Below are 19,448 nucleotides of genomic sequence, written 5' to 3' on the forward strand. Positions count from 1 at the left end.
TCATGATTGACCAGACTCCATTTTTTCAGAAATGGCCACTCGACCAGATGGTCTTCTAGACGAGATTATCTCCAGACTCCTGCCTGTGAACGATCTCAACATGCATATCCTGGAAGCTGGTGATCCTTCATTGCCCCTCGTTATTCTTCTCCATGGCTTCCCAGAGCTGGCGTATTCATGGCGCAAGGTGATCGTGCCGATTGCTCAGATGGGCTTTCACGTAGTTGCGCCGGACATGAGAGGTTACGGCCAGACGACCAGTCGTACTGCGCCATCGTTCCCTATCAGGTTCGAGGACGACCTAGGTCCCTTCCGGGTTATCAACATCGTGCGAGATGTAGTGGCACTAGTCTTCGCTCTGGGATACACGAGCGTGGCCTCTATTGTAGGTCACGACATGGGTTCCGGTGTCGCAGCGCTGTGCGCCCTTATCCGTCCAGCCATGTTCCGGTCTTTGGTCATCATGTCCACGCCGTTTCCCGGACCACCTCCCTTATTGTTCAAAGTGGACCCGGTTAAACCCCCTCCTTCTCCGTTGAACATCTTTTCTCCCGAAGTCAAGGTGCAGCTTGCTGCTCTCGACCCCCCCAGGAAATATTACGTACCATATTTCGCTGGCGAAGACGCCAATCGCGACATGATGAATGCCCCGCGCGGACTTCACGCGTTCATTCGTGCGTATTACCATATGAAAAGCGCGGATTGGCCTTTGAATGAGCCTCGGCCACTGGATTCTCCGGATCCTGCCAAGGTGGCAGAGCTGCCTCATTACTACATGATGCCGCTCGAGGCAACCATGCCCCAGGCTGTGGAACCACACGCACCATCCGCAGATGAAGTCGCGGCCAACACCTGGTTGACGGAGCGCGAGCTTGCCGTATATGTGTCGGAGTATGGACGGACAGGCTTTCAAGGCGGGCTGAATGGTTATCGCGCTTACCAGCCCCAATATTTCCAGGAATTGCAAATATTTTCTGGGCAGAAGATTGAGGTGCCGGCGATGTTCCTGGCCGGCAAGCAAGATTGGGGCGTCTTCCAGATACCTGGCGCGCTGGATAGAATGAAGTCACAAGCCTGCAGCAACTTGGCCGAGGAAGACTTAGTGTTAGTTGACGGTGCCGGACATTGGGTGCAGCAGGAGAAGCCCGAAAGGACGGTCCTTGAGCTCAAGCGATTTTTTGCAAAAGTGAGCATACAATAATGGTTGTCGTGCGGCGTCGGGTTGACTGACCGCTCTGGATATCACAGGTTGTTGTATGATCCGAGCCATCGCTCGGTAGTTATTGTGTCTCCAGCAAGTAATATGCAATGACCATGATGTCCTCGGCGGACACGCGGGACAAATTGAAACAGCACACAGGTACCGTGGGTCAGTGCCTACGAACCTCCACAAATGTGTATACAATGTGGGGTATTCAGATCTGATCCAAGTCCCGATCGCCGATCGCTGGCCAAACGCGATGTTTAGCGTACGCTCCTGTTTGCTCATTCGCTCTCCTGAAATTCGTCAATTTACTTCGCACGAGCGATGGCGATGTGATCTTTTATCTAAGCGACAGCGTGGCCACGGGCCCGCCACGACGCCGCTGCATTGCCAACACATTAAACCCAGAGTGAAGCGACTTCCTTAAGCTAACATGTACACAGTTCATACTAGCCTAGCTTGGGCGGTTTCTTACGTTCACGTTTTGCTGTTGAACCGCCCGATAGCTTCTGTGACGGACATCCTCATTGCCACCCATCTATCATGGAAGATGAATTGAAGACAATTGCAGTCGGTGCTAAACGTTTGGAGGTCCAGTGCCGATGGCCACACGGCGGAGCAGAGCGTACTTGGTCATCAGTGACCATGTAACTGCCATGGTCCGTGTCCACCAGTGGCACCACCAACCAGACGAGCGTCCGGCCGCCGCTGCTCGGGAGCGCTAGTGCGTGCAGCGGCTCAGCTGACGTGAGTATCAGTCCAGGCAGCGACTTGCTGACAGGGAAGCTGCGGCAATCACGGTGCCCCGTATGGGCCAGGATCGCGACGACTCGCTCACTCACAGTGCTAAAGTGTGAGTTCGCAGGGAGAACGGAGGGACGCTACTTTGAACGATTGTCTACGCAAGAGCTGGCGCCGCCAGCCTCTGGGATGGTCAGGCTCACCGCATGAACCTGCATCATTCTCCTGGGGCGTCATTGCTATCCTGAATGGCGTCTGGACGTCAGCTTAAAGTGTTTATTCTCGGCACCAGACACTGTGGAAGCGCTGCTAAAGCAAATACCCCACACACACGTTTGAAAGCAAGAGTACCCCACAATATCAGTGCCAAACTGTCGATTCGCGGCAATGTGGATTCTAGGACACTCAAGACACACCCAGGCCTCACTTGTAAAATTGAGACAAGCCGCGTCGGACGAAAGCGCTCTGAAGTCCGAAGACCTATGTGTCAGTATCCTCCTTATCATGTGGGAGTGTCGCGTACCAAACCCATCTATGCGGCTACATTTGAATGGACAGGGAGCCCCGCGATGCACCCATCGTGCGTCCATAGCAGCAACATGTCCATTGACGTTCTGGTGGAGGTCAGTATGACATCCAGTAGCATTCACTCCTGTCCGCCTTAGTCATCGCGCCGTGAGATCCAAAAAAAGGTGTGATCCCGGCCATCGATTTTGGTCATCCTGACAGACCAAGTGCGCCAGGTGATTCCTTCAGCGAGTGGTCCTGACCTGCTGATGCCACATGTATTTACCGCATTTGGTACCCCACTTCGCAGCCCCTCAAAATCTGAGACGTCGAAGCTACTGCCTTAAATACTGAGTATCTCTAGCCTCTCGGTGTATATAACGCGCACTTTCCTAACCACGCCCACCACATCGTTCGGCGCACCTAACGTTAATCCCGTCGCCAGTGTCTCAGAATGGAGCACCCAGTCGAAGAGAAGGCCGTCTCAAACGGTCTCCCGCCACCTCCCTTTTTCCTGCCGGTACGAGCCATCATTTGACATGCTGTCATGGCCAGATTGTGAACATCCTCGCAGTTTCCTGATAGGCCGGAAACTATTACTGAGAATATGATGAAATTAACTGAATTGACACCGGACCCGTACGTGCTCAGCGCACCGCACATCGCGCACTCTATAGTTTATCTGACCATCATCTCCTGCAGACGTCATCGATTCCTCATCAGAACACTCACGAAGCACTTGCATGCGTTCGTGAATGAGACGAGGTGAGTGTTTCGAGTATTCATCTCGTTTGTGTCGCTCAATCGCATCATAAGTCTTACGACGGAGGAATGGATGACTGCTATCCAATTCCTCACTCGCGTGGGCCAGACGTGTACCCCCATTCGCCAAGAGTGCATTCTCCTATCGGATACACTGGGTGTGTCGGCGCTGGTCGACGCAATCAACAATCCCCCAATTAGCGGCGGCACGGAAAGCAGTGTGCTGGGTCCATTCTTTACGGAGGACGCTCCTGATGGTGAGTTTGTTACATGGCGGATGATTCTGCATGGCCAACATGCATCCGTTTGTAGTCGACAACGGAGCTTCCATCGCATCAGAAGGCAAGGGTGATTACATGTATGTCGAGGGACGAGTAGTGGGCACAGATGGCACTCCGGTTCCGGATGCTACTATTGAGACTTGGGAGACCGATGCTCTTGGTACGTATGAATGACCTGCATATATTATTGGATGGATGTTGAGGCCATCTACAGGGTTCTATGACACGCAATACGCTTCCCGAGACAAGCCAGACTGTCGGGGACGCTTGCGGACAGACAAAGATGGGAAGTATGGATATCGTGCGGTCGTGCCGGTTGCCTACCCGATCCCAGGAGATGTGAGTCTCTGAATGCTTATAGTTGCGCTCGTATTGAATATGTCTTTTTGCAGGGTCCCGTCGGAGAGATGCTCATTCAACTTGGACGGCATAACATGAGACCTAATCACCTGCATATGATGATCGAGGCGCCTGGATACAACAAGCTCACAACTGCACTCTACCCGGAGGGAGACGAGTGGCTCAGCAGCGATGCCGTCTTCGGTGTGAAGAAGTCTTTGGTGGTAGTAAGTCGACTCTCGTATTCGTTCTACTGCAGAGGCTCATCTGGTCGACAGACTCTCAAGGACGTCCACGACGACGCCGAAGCGCGCAAGCGTGGGTTCCCCAAGGGCGGATCGTTCAAGCTATTGCAATTTGACGTGGTTCTTGTTCCTGAGGAGGATTCGAAGGTAGCGCGAGCGCAGTACGCAAAGGAACGGGCAGAGAAGGCTGGACTGTTGAAGTAAATTAATTAACCTGTATTATCCATCAGCACTGTAGTGTATCCCGCGAGAAGCATACCGTAGCTAATGTACCAATGAATGTATAACCAGTATAAACTCGATCCTAGCTTGATTCTGAAGATCTGAATGCTGGGTAGGATTTTCGTGACACGCGGTCTCGGATCATGGCACTGGCAGGGGCCACTGCGTGGCCGTGCGCGATCACGTGCGGCGTTTGTTACGCGTCTGCTGAACGCGACGTCACTGTGTGACAAGCGTGTTTCTCCGCGCTTTCTTCTGTGAACTACGACAAACGGCGACCTCAGCTTGATTACTTTGTTCATTTTTATTAGCTCGCTTGGGACGCGCATGTTCTGTTGCTCATCTACACTCGCGGATTATGGGAATTTCTGGGCTATTACCTCTGCTGAAGGATATTCAAGCTAATAAACCGCTATCAGAATTCTCCGGGCAGACTCTCGCGGTCGATGCATACGTTTGGCTGCACAGAGGAGTCTATGGCTGCGCACCGGAGTTAGCAACAGGGAAAAAGACTACTAAGTGAGTGCTCAATGTGACCTGCGATTAATATGCTAGGAAGGGGCGTAACCCATTGTGGGGTAAGACGTCTCTGAGCGTCTTGGCGTTAGGCATGTAGCCGCCGAAATCATGTGCACTAGGGCACATACGTTCAAGTTAGAGACAATAGTATGGTTTTGACTAAACAGCCAGGTCTTTGTGGACACGCTTCCATTTGTAAAGCCTCCCCAACGCTGGAGACCTACTGTGCTTGAGGCATTGTATACAGGTGCGATTCGTAATTGGTGCGCTTGCTTGTGCATGTTCCGTGATGTGCAGGGGCTAGCAAGCATGTGCACGTCATATGCTTCAATGTTGAGGGGAGGCGGTGGTCTGGTTCATGGTGCAGTTGCGTGCTACTAATATGGGTGTTTGGCGGATGCGCGATCGTATTCACTCACCACGCTAGCTGTACGGCCCTAGGAGATACATACGTGCTTCGTCGTCATTCATTTGCATATCATGCACTTCTTAGCCAATACTAACACGCATGATTAAGTTCGCAATGCTGACGCCTCGTTGCCAGATATGTTGAATACGCCATGCATCGTGTCCGCTTGCTTCAGCATTACCGGATAAAGCCATATATTGTGTTCGACGGTGGTCCTCTTCCCGCTAAGCAAGGTACTGAATCTGATCGCAAGAAGAGACGTGACGAAAATCTCGCGCGAGCAAACGCACTTGCAGCCCAAGGCAAACACGGCCAAGCACGAGAATACTACGTGAAATGCATCGATGTTACGCCGCAAATGGCCTATCAGCTCATCAAGGTATGTGATATAACGTGGTCATAACCACATTCCTCCGTTTATGACTCATGGTGTTGGTGCTGTAGGCATTGCGGGCGGAGTCGGTTCCATACGTGGTGGCTCCCTACGAGGCAGACGCACAGCTTGCCTACTTGGAACGTATCGGCATTGTGGACGGAATAATTACGGAGGACTCCGATCTTCTGGTCTTCGGCTGTAAGAAAGTCTTATTTAAATTAGATCCCACCAGTGCTACAATAATCTGCGTCTCCCGGGCCGATTTCGCGTCTGTCACTTCTGGGTCGTCTGGCGGGATTTCCCTTTTGGGGTGGTCAGATGTCCAATTCCGTAGCATGGCAATCCTCAGCGGATGCGACTACCTCCCAAGCATCCAGGGCATTGGACTCAAAACTGCGCACTCGCTCTTGCGTAAATACAAGACCGTCGAGAACGTGATCCGAGCACTGAATCTGGAGGGGAAGAAAAAAGTGCCGAGTAATTACTTACAGGCGTTCAGGAAGGCCGAAAAAGTCTTTCTATATCAAAGGGTGTATGACCCTACGCAGGAGATGCTTGTGTATTTGTCTGACCCGCCAGCTGGTGAGTTATGGGATGAAGAGACGGAGGCATACGTGGGGACGTAAGTCGGGAATGAGGTCGTATCACCGATCGTTGACGAATGTTCTGTATTATTCAGGAATCTCGAGGCATCACTAGCAAAGCAAGTCGCTGAAGGTGATGCGTGCCCTATCAGCCTGCTGCCTATGGAAGATATCAACCCAACGTTTGTACCACGCGTCCTCAAGCCGATCCCCAAAAACATGCCAATACTGTCTCGCTCGGAAAAGGATATTGTTCCGGAAAAACCTACAATTGGGATTTTGAGTTTCTTCAGTAAGTCCGATATTTCTCAGAAACGAAGGACTTCTGTACTGACCAACGTTTTACGTCCGCGCAATCATTTTCTAGCACCGAAGTCAAAGATCGCTCCCGCCCCACAATCTGGTTTGAGGGCGGTGCCAGTTGCCGGGAAACACACCGCCGCGGCTGGCCGGGCGAGTGGCAAGCGAACATTAACGGAAGTGATGGACCAAGATATGGCAGCAAAACGTAAGAGGCGGGAGGAAACGCACCGTGAAGTCCGTTCAATTGGGCTCACGTCGTCCAAGTTCTTCTGCGCGGCCTCCTCATCACCTCCACGCGACAGCCAGGGGAGTCGGATGCATTCTTCAGCAACACCACCAGACTTCACTCCCACTGAAGCGAACAAGGAAAACATTCCGAGCGTCGTCGAAGATGACATTCTCATGCCCGAGCCGGATTCTGTAAGTCAAGAAGACGGCTACGTGTCCCCCTCTCCTTCGATGGCACGGTGTAATACACCCGAGCTCTGCTCTCCGCTTGTATACAAGTCCGCGAGGTGGACCGACCAAGACGAGGAAGACGATTTCGGTGCAGATGTCCTTTCTAGTCCGCCTGCCCGGCGACCACTCCCAAGTTTGTTCACACGTGTGGCGTCTGGTGAAAGCAGCATGACTGACATGGCCGTCGGGAAAAGATTGGTCCGCACCACGCTCTCGCAACCAGGACACGACAGGGAGGTTATTGAAGAGGGAAATGACCTCGGGCCTGACCTCCGGGACACGTTCGGCGAGTGGGATTGGGATGAGGTGACAAGTGACATTGAATGCCTTGACGCATCGGGGCAGTCAGCATGTAGCGGCCGGTCCTCACCAGGGCCGGTAACTCCTGATGACTCGGGAGAGTACGGTGCAGCAGCTATCCGCAAGGATCAGACGGTGGATGCCGAGTCAGAAGACGGCGTGGACGTGATGGACTCACAGGCCATGGCAGCTCTGAATAGGAAAGTGGCCAATGGCTGGTGGGAGAGGTGGGCGCGTGGCGACGCGACAACGCCGGCGGGTCGATGGGTGAGTTTTTCATCGATACCTTCCGTGAATGGGGGTTGTGTGGAGGATTCTGACGTATGATTACAGAAACAGACACCGCTGAAACGCAGAGAGACCACGATGACAGCAGACGGTCGCCAACGCCCGGTGCTGCAGCGACCTCATTCTGCGCAGCCCGCCTCGAAGGGGAAGAGCTCACAGCAGCAGGAGGTTCGTTCAGCAGGGAGAAGAAGCCTGGTGTTCACGGAAGACGTGAAGAAGCCTTCCAAAGGGGGCCAAGTTCGTGACACAAGTTGTGTGCGGCCCGGTACGACTGGGTCTCTGCATGCGAGAGGGGACGTCGCGGAGACCAAGAATAAATTCGCCGAGTATCGGTAGGTCATAGAAGTTGCACTGGGCGTGCTGCCGAGTGACCTCACTAAGCTGTGTACCTGCAGGTGGACTGCTGGCTGACGATCCGGACGGGCCTGACTGGATCTGATACTGTGGGGATGGCTGGACGACGTACTGACGTCGGGGCTATCGCGCACACTATGAGATTGGTTGATTGTGTGTTTCGTTCGTCTCTGCATTGCTATCGATGGCATCTAATGACATGACTGAGTGTGAGGTTGGCGAATGGCGACAGACGAGATACGAGCAAGACTGCGAGGTGTGTTGAGAGAAGCTGGGCGGGTCGTGCCCATGGAAGCATTTACGGCAGACCGATCTCGGCCACGCAGAATCAAATCGCGCGAGCTGGAAATGGTCGCGGAGTTTGAAAGGGGGCAGGCCTTCCTGCCGCCATCTGCAGGCCGAGGACAAGGACTCGGAGGGGGGGCCGGTGGGGGCGGGGGTTTGTCCGTGCGCGCCTGGCGCCCTCCCGCGCGCAGAGGAGGATCGCGAGCCTCCGGGGTGTGATCTGTGGTGTGCTGCCGCCGTGGGTGCACCCGGGCAGTCTCCGCACAGTCCTGATGGGGGGGCCGGGAGGGTGGATCGTGGAGGGGGGGTAGGATTCTAGGCAGGATTCGCGGATTGGGTCAGCTGTGTTGATGCAGCGAGATAACAAGGCAGTTGGGAGGCCGCGCGCTGGCTTCTGAGATTAGGACGAGCAGGCCACTCGCGCTCTCTCACGCGCGACTGATCCCAAGGGTCTGCCCGCTTTGGCAGCTGAGGCACCCTCCTGTCTCGTGTTCGCCTTCTCGCCCATATGAATTGCGCGTTGCCAGTGATGAATACTCATGTAACGCAGCCATGGCCCAACATCCTCCGAGCCTAAAGACCTCCGCCATCGCGACCTCTCCGCTCCAGCCTTATATCTCCAGGTCGGTCTCTCCCCTTCGCCTCCGACAGCCCGCTCATCCGACCCAGCTCTCCCATGTTCCGCGAGCACCCCATGGCCAGCCCCTGGCACAGACACGACTCTGCCTCCTCCGCCCCCCTCGCCTACCCCGACGACTTCTCTCAGTCCTTCCCCCAGTCCCTCCAACGCTATCCTCACTTCGCGTCCTACCACGCCTCAAACACCCCCAGCTCTGGCGTAAGTCACTCCCTCCCCGCCTCTCGTCATCCCTGGGCGTTCGATGCCCAGGACCAGCAGCTCCAGTACACCGACCCCCCAACCGCCGCATACTGTGAGACCACGCAGGCCATGCCCTCCTCCTACTACGCCAACCCGTCTCAGCTGGTCGGATACCCCGAGTCTTCTCAGCGCACTCTCCTCCAGGAGTCCGCCTACGCTGGTGCCTACTCTCTTTCTTACCACGACCCTGCGATGCAGTTCGACGAGCTGGTCTCGTCAACCGTCAGCGCGCCCGCAGGCCATCTTGGCATCGATACCACTCACAGCATCCGTCATCGCGCCCGACTAGAGCAGGGAGAAGCCGACCGCAGGGCGCCGTATGTCGCCAATAACCAATACATCGCTGCGTCTGCGGACTTCGAACCGTCCGCGGCCACCCACCGGCTCGTATCTCAGTCCACTCCCAACATGCATTCCTTGGTAAATGTTCCCCATTCATCATCATCCATGCATTCCATCCTGTCCAGCCACCATCTCGCCTCCTCTCCATCCTCCCTCTCGCACACCATCTCGGGCTTGTCCGCGCTGACAGACGCGCAATCTCCGCGCCTGGCATCTTCCTACGGCGTCCAGCTGCGCCGAAATTCGATGGAGTCTGTGCATGATCCACTCAGTCCCTCTGCCGTGCCGTCTCTCATCTACGACGCAGACACCGGCGACGATGGTGACGACGACTCCGAGAGCAGCCCCCCTTCCGCAATCTCCGAACTGTCCCGTCCCGCGTACCAGCCAAGCGGCAGACATGATCGGCTTGCCATGGACATCAATTCCCCTGGCGACTGGCCGCGGTCCTCTTTTGATGCTGCTTACAGCATTGCTAGCGCGCAGGAATCTGATCGTGCTACCCGCCAGCCGGCGCGAAGCCCCAAACTATCTGCCGAGTCAGCGTCGTTCCCCGCCGTATCACCCTCCAGTGGCTCGCCGGAAAGGTCCAAGCCAGCACAAAAGAAGTCCAAGATGCACCAATGCAGCGTTTGCTCCAAGCTGTTTCCGCGGCCGAGTGGCTTGGCGACGCACATGAATTCGCACTCGGGCGCGAAGCGTGAGTTTGGTCATCACTCCCAGCACGGTACGGGGCTAATCGGTCATCTTTTTTTTCTCGAATTATTTTTAGCATACAAATGTCCTATACCCACCTGCACGAAGAGCTTCGCCGTCCGATCCAACGCCAAGAGGCACCTGCGGACGCATGGAATTGTACCGACGCCGGATCACGCCAACACCTCGCCCTCCCAGTTCACGGTCGGCTTCGAGACGCCACTAGTGTCCGAGGTACACGACGTGGGGAAGTTGCCGCATAAGCTTAGGTGGGTACCCCAGAGCCTGTCCACGAGGACGAACGCGGACTACCTCAGGGACTCGCCGTCCGACTCGGAAGAGGAGTACATGCGTCCTTCCTGCCCCCTTCTTCCCGTCCCCCTGCCCCCCGTCACGCCTTCCTCTCCCACGTGGAACCCAGACGACGGCTACGAGGAACGGAATTCGTACGGGGAGGCGGGACCCAGCCCATATATCCCCAGCCAGGTAATTTTAACCTCGCTTCCCATGACTGTTGACTTACACACACACTGTTATCTGTGCAGTGGCGCGGTCTTCCTGGGCCTGTAATGTCATCGAATACGTTCTGATTCTGCTCCTGCTGTATTTTCTTGCTCTGATGCCGCATCCCCCACGATCTTGTATTAATATGCTCATCCAATTATACCACCGAGAGTATTGACCGACAGGTTAATGTATGCGGACGGGGCTGGCGTCGTGTTGGACTCACGCTTATCTGGGGCCGCCGTCTGCACTGTAACACTACTGCTTGTATCGGGTAGACGATAATTAATGTCGTAATGTATGCACGCTGATTCATCGTCCGGCTCTGCCGCCCGCGCGCGAAAATGACCGGAGCTTGGAAAGCCGGAGATACGGCTTGTATTTCACGAGAACTACTCAGAAAGGCACTCAGGTCGGGGCGAAGTCGGAGGTTGCCAGTGCAATAGAGCAATTTAGCCTATAGGATTACGGGCCAATGCACGGGGGGGGGCGGAGAAAGCCTGGGCAACGGAACATTTCATTGGGACGTCATACACATATCAAAGCTAGGGCCGGAAGCAGATTGGCGCGAGCGCACACTATCGGCCGCAGCGATCTGCTAGTGCGGACGGCCTGCAGGCGGGAGTTCGGCAGGGGGGGTGCGGGGACCGTAAATGACGCGGTTGACGAGCCCGATCGGAATATCGTACATCTCTGGGATGGCGTTGGGATGCGCATGGGCGAGATAGGGACTGGGGACATCTGGGGGAGGAAGATGCGCCCTGGAGTCTGTGGCGTGCGTGTTCTGAGCGATGACACACGGCGGGGGCAGTAGAGGAGAGGAGCGCACCTGTTATCGTGCTGATATGGGAGAAGGCTGGGGTGTGTGCCAGTGCGAGGGCAAAGTAGGTGAAGTAGGTCAAGAGGACGAGAACGATGGAGTATGCGGGGAGGAGGACGGCCCATTCTCTGTGGACGGAAATTAACGGGAGACCGGGCACGAGGAGGGAGCAGACCTGTTGGGATACCAGGAGATGCCCAGGCGGAGGAGATAGCTGTCTGGGAGGAGGGCCCAGAGGAGGTAGAGGACAAACAAGAGGGAAGAGGAGGACCATGCGACGAAGCCGTAGAACTCAGGTGCGCGGGTGCGGGACTCCGCGGGGGGGAGGGGCGGGTAGGCGGCGAGCGGGCTCACGGGGGACGTCGGATCGTTCTGGAGCATGCTGGAAGACGCAGCGTCCGTGCACGGATGTTTATTGCCTCCTCGCTCGCTGTGCGCGTTCTTGCCTGCCTCATACGGCAACTCCCGCCCAGCCCTGCGGACAAAGCCTAACCTCCTCTGCGCGGCCCGACCAGCCACCGCCCAGCTGGTTGCCATCCCCTCCCGGGCTCCTGCTGCTAACCATCGATGGGTTCGCACCTAGCGGCCCCCTCTTATCACTCATCTACGATGGCCGCACACAAGGCCGCCCTGCGCAAGGCAATGTCCATCAGCCTGCGGTCTCTATCGCCATCGGACCTGCACCACCAATGTAATCATCATGTGTACATGTCCCTCCTCACTCGCTCAACGCGCTCCAGCCCAGATCATTGTGGACCGCGTGCTCGCGTCCCCGCTCTTCTTGCATAGCAAGAACGTCAGTTGTTATCTCAGCATGCCCACCGGCGAAGTGGAAACTTCCGCTCTTGCATCTGCAATCCTGCGGGCAGGTCTGACATCTCTCCACCGTCCATACCCAGACACACCGCTAAATCAGGACTCGTGCACAAGGAAAAACCCTCTTTGTGCCCAAGATTGACGTCGCCGCCAGCGGCAGAATGGATTTTCTCAAGGTCTACGGCGAGGAAGACCTGCGCACCTTTCCGGCTGGCGCATGGGGGATCAAGGAACCCGCGTACGAATTCAACGGCCAACGGCGTTCAAGCGGTCCGTCCTCCTCCCATCCGGTATAACCGGACTTGACGCTGAACGCAAATCATCACGTATAGCTCTGGAAGAAGGGTCTGAACAGCTAGATTTGGTTCTCGTCCCAGGTCCGTATGTGCCGCCCACCTCGTTGTAATGGCGCGCCGCAACAATGCTGCTAACATGTGTCCATCTCAAGGCGTTGCATTTGACCGATCGTTATCTCGCCTGGGTCATGGAAAGGGGTACTACGACAGGTTCATATCATCCTACTCATCTTCCAAATCTGCCGACGGCCTCAAGAAACCCCTACTTGGTCAGATCAGACAGGTCCTTCCATGTGTTTGATGCTGACCGTGCCAGCCCACCATCAGTGGCGTTGGCATTACGCGAGCAAATCCTCGAGGCGGGACAAGTTCCGACCGCGCTGCATGACTGCAAGATGGACGTAATAATCGGCCCTGAAGAAGTCATAGGCAGACTAGACCACCAAGACTGAATATCTCATGGCGCGGCCAAGAAGTGCATTAGTCCCGAGATGCCCCCGTATGATAAAATGTCACTTTGAAACGCATGCAGAAAATAGCAGGCAGACTCGACAGAGGCGCTATTGTACCTCACCGCCGACCTATTTTTGACGTTTCCATGCACACTTCAGTGGAAGACAAGGAATGACAAAGACGAGTCTGCACACCAACTGGTAACTTTCTTCGCGCTCGGGCCGACGGCCCTGAATGTGGGTTGGTGACGACAGCAGGCGAAGAACGCTAAGAACCAATGGTGAATTTCTAGTTTTAGCTATGCCGTAAAACGTTACAAACTGCCGTACGAACCCTGATATCCGTGACTGTGGGATGACGAGTACCCTATACGTTTTTCCGGACGGAAGGTGGGCATTTCCTGGATGGCCACGAGTGGATATTCACACGAAATTCAGTGACGGGTCATTCGGAAGCGTAGTGAACGTGGACGGACCGAGAAGAGGAACCATGATCGCTCTCGAGCCCGTGTCGAAGTTCGCTGCGGAGCCGTCCGCCTTGTACATCTTCGTGGCCAATTGGCTCGTGATTACTACCTGGCAAATTGTCCGAAGTAGACTTATCGGCTTTGTCTCGGATATGAAAGAAATATGCGCACGGTCACCCTTGTCGAAGCAACAGTTTTCGCTAGGATTTGCTTGACTTTGTCAAGAACGGCATTGCGGACCGCATAGGTCACATCCGGGGACTGGAATGGGAAGGACAAGGAATTCAGAACGATGAGAGCAATCTGTGGAAAGGAAGACAACGATGATAATGAATGAGCACACGAGATATGAAGGCACCGCTCTCACATCCGGATGATTTTGCAGATATGACGGAAGGTTCTGCAGAAAGACCATCAAGTCGAGAAGGGTGTGTAGTTGGAGATGGCGGACGAGTTTCTGATACGCTGACACTGTGTGCGACGATTCTAGAGAGTGGATAAACATCTTCCATATAAAAATACCGAGCCTCGACCAACTGACTACGTAGTAACCTATCGAGGGTGGCGGGAGTTGTCATATTCTGCATATCTGCAGCCGTAAATTCGTCACAAGCAAGCAGGGCAGCAGTATGTAGACGCACCGATAAATAAGACGCCTTTCGACGAGTCAACGTAGCTTCTGGAAATGTTCACGGCTAGAGCCTCCTTTCCGCAGCCCGGAGCACCGGACAGCTCCAAGATACACCCTTGCTTCAGGCCACCGTCGAGCAGCCTATTAAGCGGCCCGCACAGCGTGGAGTATTTTGTAGTGACACCGACAATTGAAGCTGCAGATTGGGTCATAGGAAGGGTCTTCGGGGCTTGTGTGGCTGAGAATATAGCGCGCGAGGACGTCAAGGGTATCCCCAATTCTGCCAGTACGGACGGTTTTTTTGTTAGTCATTTAACTGGAGATAATAGTACGCAGCTGTGACCTTGCGTGAGTAGCTCCGGAGTCGTTGTTGATAGATCCTCGACAGTCTCGTATCCTCCTCGTGTCAGCGCAGATAGCGCGTAGGGGGGAACTTGAGATAAGGTGGATAGTTGTCGTTTTGACATATTATGGTGCTATAGAGTATTTTGGAGATGAAGATAAATTGTAAGCTTAAGTTGCTGAAGAAAGCCAGTCTATTCAGGTAGTCACGGTCAGCGGCTGAGATTGTGGCGCAGCAGACGCGTCGCGTCTGTGGCGTGGGAATGTCTCTGAGCATGAAATCCAGCCTTGACGCCGCGGAGCTTGCCGGACTTTCTTGAACTTCTTGCTCGTTTCTTGCTCAGGAGAGAGAACGCATCGTCTTATACACTCGTAGTCTTTTGCTCAAAACCGTAGATAGCGATTCCCCCCCTTCATTGTAGTTTTTTAGACTATACTCGACGATATGGCTGCCCCTCCAAACCCAGTTTTCAGGTTCAATCGTGAGACGTGTTCCATAAAGGTAGAAAACGTAGCGGAATCAGGTGCGTACCCACTTTCAAGGGCATGTATGTGCCAGAATTCTCACTGTTAAGCAGTCACCAGACAGGAAATTGCCGATTTATTCGCCACATTGATAGGTAGGTATATGTGCTACTTCGCATGTTATGTCCTTGGACGCTCATGTGTTCCTCCGCAGGCGACGTAAGCAAATGCGATGAATCCATGGACGGAGCACGCAGAGTTGTCGGGCTGACTTTCAGGACTCACGATGCTGCACAGTGATATACTCCACCTATTTATTATATAGCTTCGTCACTCATACACGCATACGATGCACAGGAAAGCATTGTGCATGTCTGGTTACAATGTGGCCGGTGTCCCCTTGTGAGATTATCTCTTTCGTCGTTTCGGACATTTATACTATCTCATTTTCAGGGTCGTTACCGCTTGTCTCCCTTCCGATAACCAGAAAGTCGCTAGACAGGGAAAACAAGGAGATGGTCGACGCAACTTATATGTTTTGGGGTTGCCTTTTGATCTTACAAAGTAAGCCGCTCCTATATCTTGATCGAATAGTTTTGACAGGCGCATACGATCAGGTCTGAGTTCGTCGATATCTTTTCTCGCTATGGGACTGTGGCCCACGCCGTAATTCTGGCTACTGTTGACAATGCCTCTCGTCGACGTGGATTCGTCGTGATGAGCAGCTTTAGTGAAGCTAGAGCTGCCATGGACGGTCTAAGTCGCAGGGAAATCAAGTAAGCCAAATGTCATTTGTGGTGATCACTTCCTCCGAACCACACTTTCATTTCAGGGGTCATACAATTGACGTTTCATGGGCCGTGGTTCAGCGTTCGCAAGGTATTTTACTTTACAATAAATCTACAGAGCTTCGCCCTCGTGCTGACAGTCTATCGAGGTTTTCTTGATGGTGGAGACCGAACAACGGTGCTTGCTAGCCAATCACCTTCACCTTCACCCTCTCCCTTTGAGTTTCGTTCTCTTACCTCCAGTCCGTCTTCTGGGCAAGTACCAGTCATGCCGACGCCTCAGCAAGAAGCTCCTCTCTGCGATGTCACTGCTCCTTTGACTAGTCTTCTGGTTACTAATCTGCCTGCTGTCCTATTCTCTCAAATATCCGACCTGAAGCCTTTGTTTTACCCTTATGGCGACATCCAAAAACTGGACATCTTGGGCTCTGGCGGCTTCAATCTGAACCAGGACGATATCTCAGTTGTTGTGGAGTATGCGACTGTAGCTCAAGCTCGAGACGCTCAAAATGCACTTCACGGCCAGCTTTACTCCAATAATCCTGTGAAAGTTGAGTTCCTGAAAAAATCTAAGAATGAAACCCCTGCTGTCCCGCTTCCCAGTCGCATGGAGACTAAAACAGGCTTGAATCCTCGCGCGGCACCATTTGTAGCGCCGACTGGTCAATCTATGGGTGCTGTGCTTAATTCTGCGACCTTCGACTCAAGCTTCTCTCGGGGGCATGCTGTCCCTAATGTTTCTAATGGTTTACTTGCTGTCAATTCCTATGCTCTTCCTCCATATGCGACACCTCCTGGCTTACATAGCCACCTGTACCCTTCTGTGGATGATAATTTACGGCCCAACTCAGCGCCCTCCCCGTAAGTTCTCCAAAAACTGCATGTCACATCACGTCTCAATGTCACTCATCTGCAGCTGGGCGGAGCCCACTCAGCACTTGCGCCCCGGTCACTGGGCGTTCTCTCAACTCCATCACTTTCCCAACTCGTCGACACCTTCCTTGGGACAGACTTTCACCACTTGACATACTCTCTTCTACGTGCTCTCTGTCGCCTATACTGTCAAAGAATTCCTCCCCACTGCCAGTCATTGTCTTGTCGCACGCTCTTTAATATCGTCCCCTGTCCTGGGTGTAAGAAGGCATATTCGCCGATGGCGACCTAGATGTTGATGTTTTTCGTTACTGTGAACGGTTTCGTCGATGTCCGGTTACCTGTTGTACGCAGTCGTAGTAATCGTATTATGAATAGAACTCATACTATATTCACGCTACACTGAACGATGCTGCTCTCGCATGGGCTCTTCTGAACAGACATTAGCCTCGCGTGGTGCAGGCGCTGAAACATCCAGGATCCTTCAACTTGAAGCTCGACTGGTGGGGATGTGTGATCGGCAGCTGAGATTTCAACGTTCGGAGACATTGTTAATGCATTCGCAAGAGGCCATCAATTGACTCGATTCACCCAGTCTGTTTACGCTTCGTACAATACTTGAAAGTTTGCAAACCACAATGTGTTTTGAGTCACACTCGAAGGAGACTGCTGAACGGTGGACACTGCTCGTGTCGGTTGGGAATGTTTTTTAAGTGGACCATTATGTTCGGTAGATGAATGCTACATATATTTCTTCGCGTGAAACGTTGACGTACTGACTTCACAATTCGATCTTTGTGAAGTCAGTGCGACAGCTACGGGCGTTGTCACATTATGCCTGTGGAGAGACCTCTGTGCTCGGTGATCTATCTTTGACGTCGGGATCTCAGATACGCTACTCTTCTCGCGCCACCCGCTTAGGTCAGCTCCCCGCCCGACCGTAAAGTTATCGGGAATAACATACAGGCATCCCCACGAGAGCGCCGTAAAGTTATCGGAAGAAGATCATGGAGTGTGTTTTCACGGACACTGTAGGAGATTGAGCTCATGGGCCGCAGCGCTGGATTGAGCAGCCTAACTTAGGGCCCTGCTGCACGAAAACACCCGCTTCGGGTCATTTTTGAATGTTTCCGTGCGGCACGCCACAGCCGGGTTTCAAAAGACCAGTTGCGTCCGCTCTGGACAGGGATGTTACTTGAACTCGAATGTTGAACACCTAAGCATTGTGGCCTGTTGCTATGGATTCCTTTTCCTCCTCCTTGAATACTAGTGACTGTCTCACTTTCAATAATCTCACCCCTGATGATCTTGGTCCGGAAGCATTCACTGTCAAGGCTCGCAAACCTGAAAGAGAGATCAAAATATACGTCTCTGTGGAGCGCGGACCCATCTTGACATTTCGTCTGTTGTTCATTTTCTACATGCTAAGTTCATTGATTTTTATACTGGCTTTAGAGGCGTACAAGTTAACTATGGGCGACTTCAATGCTATTTTTCAAGATCGAATCGTTTACCGACTTGATAGCCAAGATTTACCCTGGAGTTTATGTATTTATGACCCTAAGACCAATACGGCTTCTCACCCTTTTGATCTGCTGGCGTGTGATCTCTCCTTGAGCTTGGGTCTGGCGATTACCTGATTTGACCAAACAGTACGCATCCTCTTGAGTCTACCTCTAAATCATCAAGTCTCAGGCTTTGATCGTTTGATATCAGATGAGTTTCGTGATGTTGTTGCTCACATTAAAGATCCAGTGAAACTCTCAAAAGCAGTGGGAGAGTTTGCTAGATTGTCAGGGGCATCCCAGGTACATGCTGAGCAAATCCAGACCTCTACGCATGACACAAGGGTAATTTACCGAGAATACACTCAATTTTAATGACTGGCTGAATTGGGTCTATTCCAGGACGCCCCCTCCTATGATTCATTCAAAAATCGACTAGTTGAACGAGATCGTGCATGTGTCATATGTGATGCTGCTGGGACTGATGAACCTTTTATGTATTCAGTGGATTATTCCTTACTGGAAGGTGCGCACATCATTCCTCTACAAGCATTGACATTGGTGAGTCCTTATATTACAAAACATCATAGTAACTCATTCTTCTTTCAGTGGAAGGCGCAACGGTTGTCGGAGTTCACTCAGGATCCATACACACATCCTGACAATCTCAGAAATAAGCAGCGCTCAATGAATAAGCATATGGACGATATGCGTATGAACTCGCTTGAAAATGGCGTGCTGTTGTGCTTAAAGCATCACAAGCTGTTTGATCGGTCTGCCTTTGTGGTTCGACCCAAGGTAAGTCTTCGCACATGCATTTACTATGTAGTAAATAACAGGCTCTAGACGCACGCTATTGTTGCCTTGCATCCAAGATGTGCCGACATTGACGGCAAGGTTGTTACGAAACCGTGGGCATATGACAAACCTAATATCTTTGCCCCTCCGAGCGACGAAATTCTTGTCCGCCATTTTAGATGGGTTGTTTATGCTGCTATGAAAGCAGCAGCAGCTGAGGATACAAGGCCATTTTGGGATGATGATGATGATGATGATGCTGAGTTTGAAGATGAGAGTGAGCTCACATCTCTGGCCTCGAATGAGGAATTGGCGGATATTCGAAAGGACCAAATACTCTCCTATTTGGAGAGTATGCCTCACCCAGGCGGCACAGACGTGCAGGTTGATGACTACTGTTGAATGTCGGAGCTTTGTACAACTCTGGATGTCCATCATTTACGATTTTTTCACTGTCTCGTTTTATCTCTCTTTATCATCATTATCGTTATCATTTTTCCAGCCTTGTATCCGCTGCAGGCTCACACCTATGTCCATGTCAGATAGTCCTGGGCATGTTGAAGAGGCACGTTTTGGGTGGGCAAGACTGGGTCTG

At 53.0% G+C, this 19,448-nt stretch overlaps 9 protein-coding genes across 9 annotated transcripts; 7 read left to right on the plus strand and 2 right to left on the minus strand.

Annotated features, from left to right (window-relative positions):
• Nucleotides 1–31: 31 nt before the first annotated feature.
• FIBRA_00218 (uncharacterized protein) lies at nt 32–1,201 on the plus strand (the record flags this gene model as incomplete). Its single annotated transcript, XM_012322117.1, has 1 exon — nt 32–1,201. One exon carries the CDS (start codon nt 32–34, stop codon nt 1,199–1,201), a length of 1,170 nt encoding a protein of 389 aa, XP_012177507.1.
• A 1,705-nt stretch (nt 1,202–2,906) lies between these two features.
• FIBRA_00219 (uncharacterized protein) lies at nt 2,907–4,283 on the plus strand (the record flags this gene model as incomplete). Its single annotated transcript, XM_012322118.1, has 8 exons — nt 2,907–2,972; nt 3,027–3,091; nt 3,155–3,217; nt 3,269–3,471; nt 3,527–3,655; nt 3,710–3,834; nt 3,888–4,061; nt 4,113–4,283. The coding sequence occupies 8 exons, from the start codon at nt 2,907–2,909 to the stop codon at nt 4,281–4,283; spliced, it is 996 nt and encodes a 331-aa protein (XP_012177508.1).
• A 1,097-nt stretch (nt 4,284–5,380) lies between these two features.
• Nucleotides 5,381–7,875, plus strand: FIBRA_00220 (uncharacterized protein; the record flags this gene model as incomplete). The annotated part of the gene is made up of 5 exons (XM_012322119.1): nt 5,381–5,608; nt 5,674–6,227; nt 6,285–6,481; nt 6,557–7,518; nt 7,585–7,875. 5 exons carry the CDS (start codon nt 5,381–5,383, stop codon nt 7,873–7,875), a joined length of 2,232 nt encoding a protein of 743 aa, XP_012177509.1.
• Nucleotides 7,876–8,730: 855 nt separating this feature from the next.
• FIBRA_00221 (uncharacterized protein) lies at nt 8,731–10,686 on the plus strand (the record flags this gene model as incomplete). Its single annotated transcript, XM_012322120.1, has 4 exons — nt 8,731–8,801; nt 8,848–10,100; nt 10,173–10,582; nt 10,642–10,686. 4 exons carry the CDS (start codon nt 8,731–8,733, stop codon nt 10,684–10,686), a joined length of 1,779 nt encoding a protein of 592 aa, XP_012177510.1.
• Nucleotides 10,687–11,198: 512 nt separating this feature from the next.
• FIBRA_00222 (uncharacterized protein) lies at nt 11,199–11,801 on the minus strand (the record flags this gene model as incomplete). Its single annotated transcript, XM_012322121.1, has 3 exons — nt 11,199–11,368; nt 11,430–11,548; nt 11,596–11,801. 3 exons carry the CDS (start codon nt 11,799–11,801, stop codon nt 11,199–11,201), a joined length of 495 nt encoding a protein of 164 aa, XP_012177511.1.
• A 228-nt stretch (nt 11,802–12,029) lies between these two features.
• Nucleotides 12,030–12,984, plus strand: FIBRA_00223 (uncharacterized protein; the record flags this gene model as incomplete). The annotated part of the gene is made up of 6 exons (XM_012322122.1): nt 12,030–12,111; nt 12,161–12,289; nt 12,351–12,506; nt 12,569–12,613; nt 12,685–12,801; nt 12,860–12,984. 6 exons carry the CDS (start codon nt 12,030–12,032, stop codon nt 12,982–12,984), a joined length of 654 nt encoding a protein of 217 aa, XP_012177512.1.
• A 423-nt stretch (nt 12,985–13,407) lies between these two features.
• On the minus strand, nt 13,408–14,294 carry FIBRA_00224 (uncharacterized protein; the record flags this gene model as incomplete). The annotated part of the gene is made up of 5 exons (XM_012322123.1): nt 13,408–13,560; nt 13,623–13,754; nt 13,819–13,937; nt 13,993–14,040; nt 14,093–14,294. 5 exons carry the CDS (start codon nt 14,292–14,294, stop codon nt 13,408–13,410), a joined length of 654 nt encoding a protein of 217 aa, XP_012177513.1.
• A 575-nt stretch (nt 14,295–14,869) lies between these two features.
• FIBRA_00225 (uncharacterized protein) lies at nt 14,870–16,702 on the plus strand (the record flags this gene model as incomplete). Its single annotated transcript, XM_012322124.1, has 9 exons — nt 14,870–14,948; nt 15,003–15,044; nt 15,104–15,185; nt 15,247–15,291; nt 15,343–15,453; nt 15,507–15,665; nt 15,722–15,768; nt 15,827–16,538; nt 16,594–16,702. 9 exons carry the CDS (start codon nt 14,870–14,872, stop codon nt 16,700–16,702), a joined length of 1,386 nt encoding a protein of 461 aa, XP_012177514.1.
• A 1,086-nt stretch (nt 16,703–17,788) lies between these two features.
• Nucleotides 17,789–19,255, plus strand: FIBRA_00226 (uncharacterized protein; the record flags this gene model as incomplete). The annotated part of the gene is made up of 6 exons (XM_012322125.1): nt 17,789–17,951; nt 18,006–18,152; nt 18,204–18,400; nt 18,458–18,616; nt 18,665–18,853; nt 18,902–19,255. The coding sequence occupies 6 exons, from the start codon at nt 17,789–17,791 to the stop codon at nt 19,253–19,255; spliced, it is 1,209 nt and encodes a 402-aa protein (XP_012177515.1).
• Nucleotides 19,256–19,448: the final 193 nt, after the last annotated feature.

Source organism: Fibroporia radiculosa (assembly GCF_000313525.1).
Source record: "Fibroporia radiculosa TFFH 294 genomic supercontigs, scaffold66, whole genome shotgun sequence".
In the NCBI taxonomy this organism is placed as follows: domain Eukaryota; kingdom Fungi; phylum Basidiomycota; class Agaricomycetes; order Polyporales; family Fibroporiaceae; genus Fibroporia; species Fibroporia radiculosa.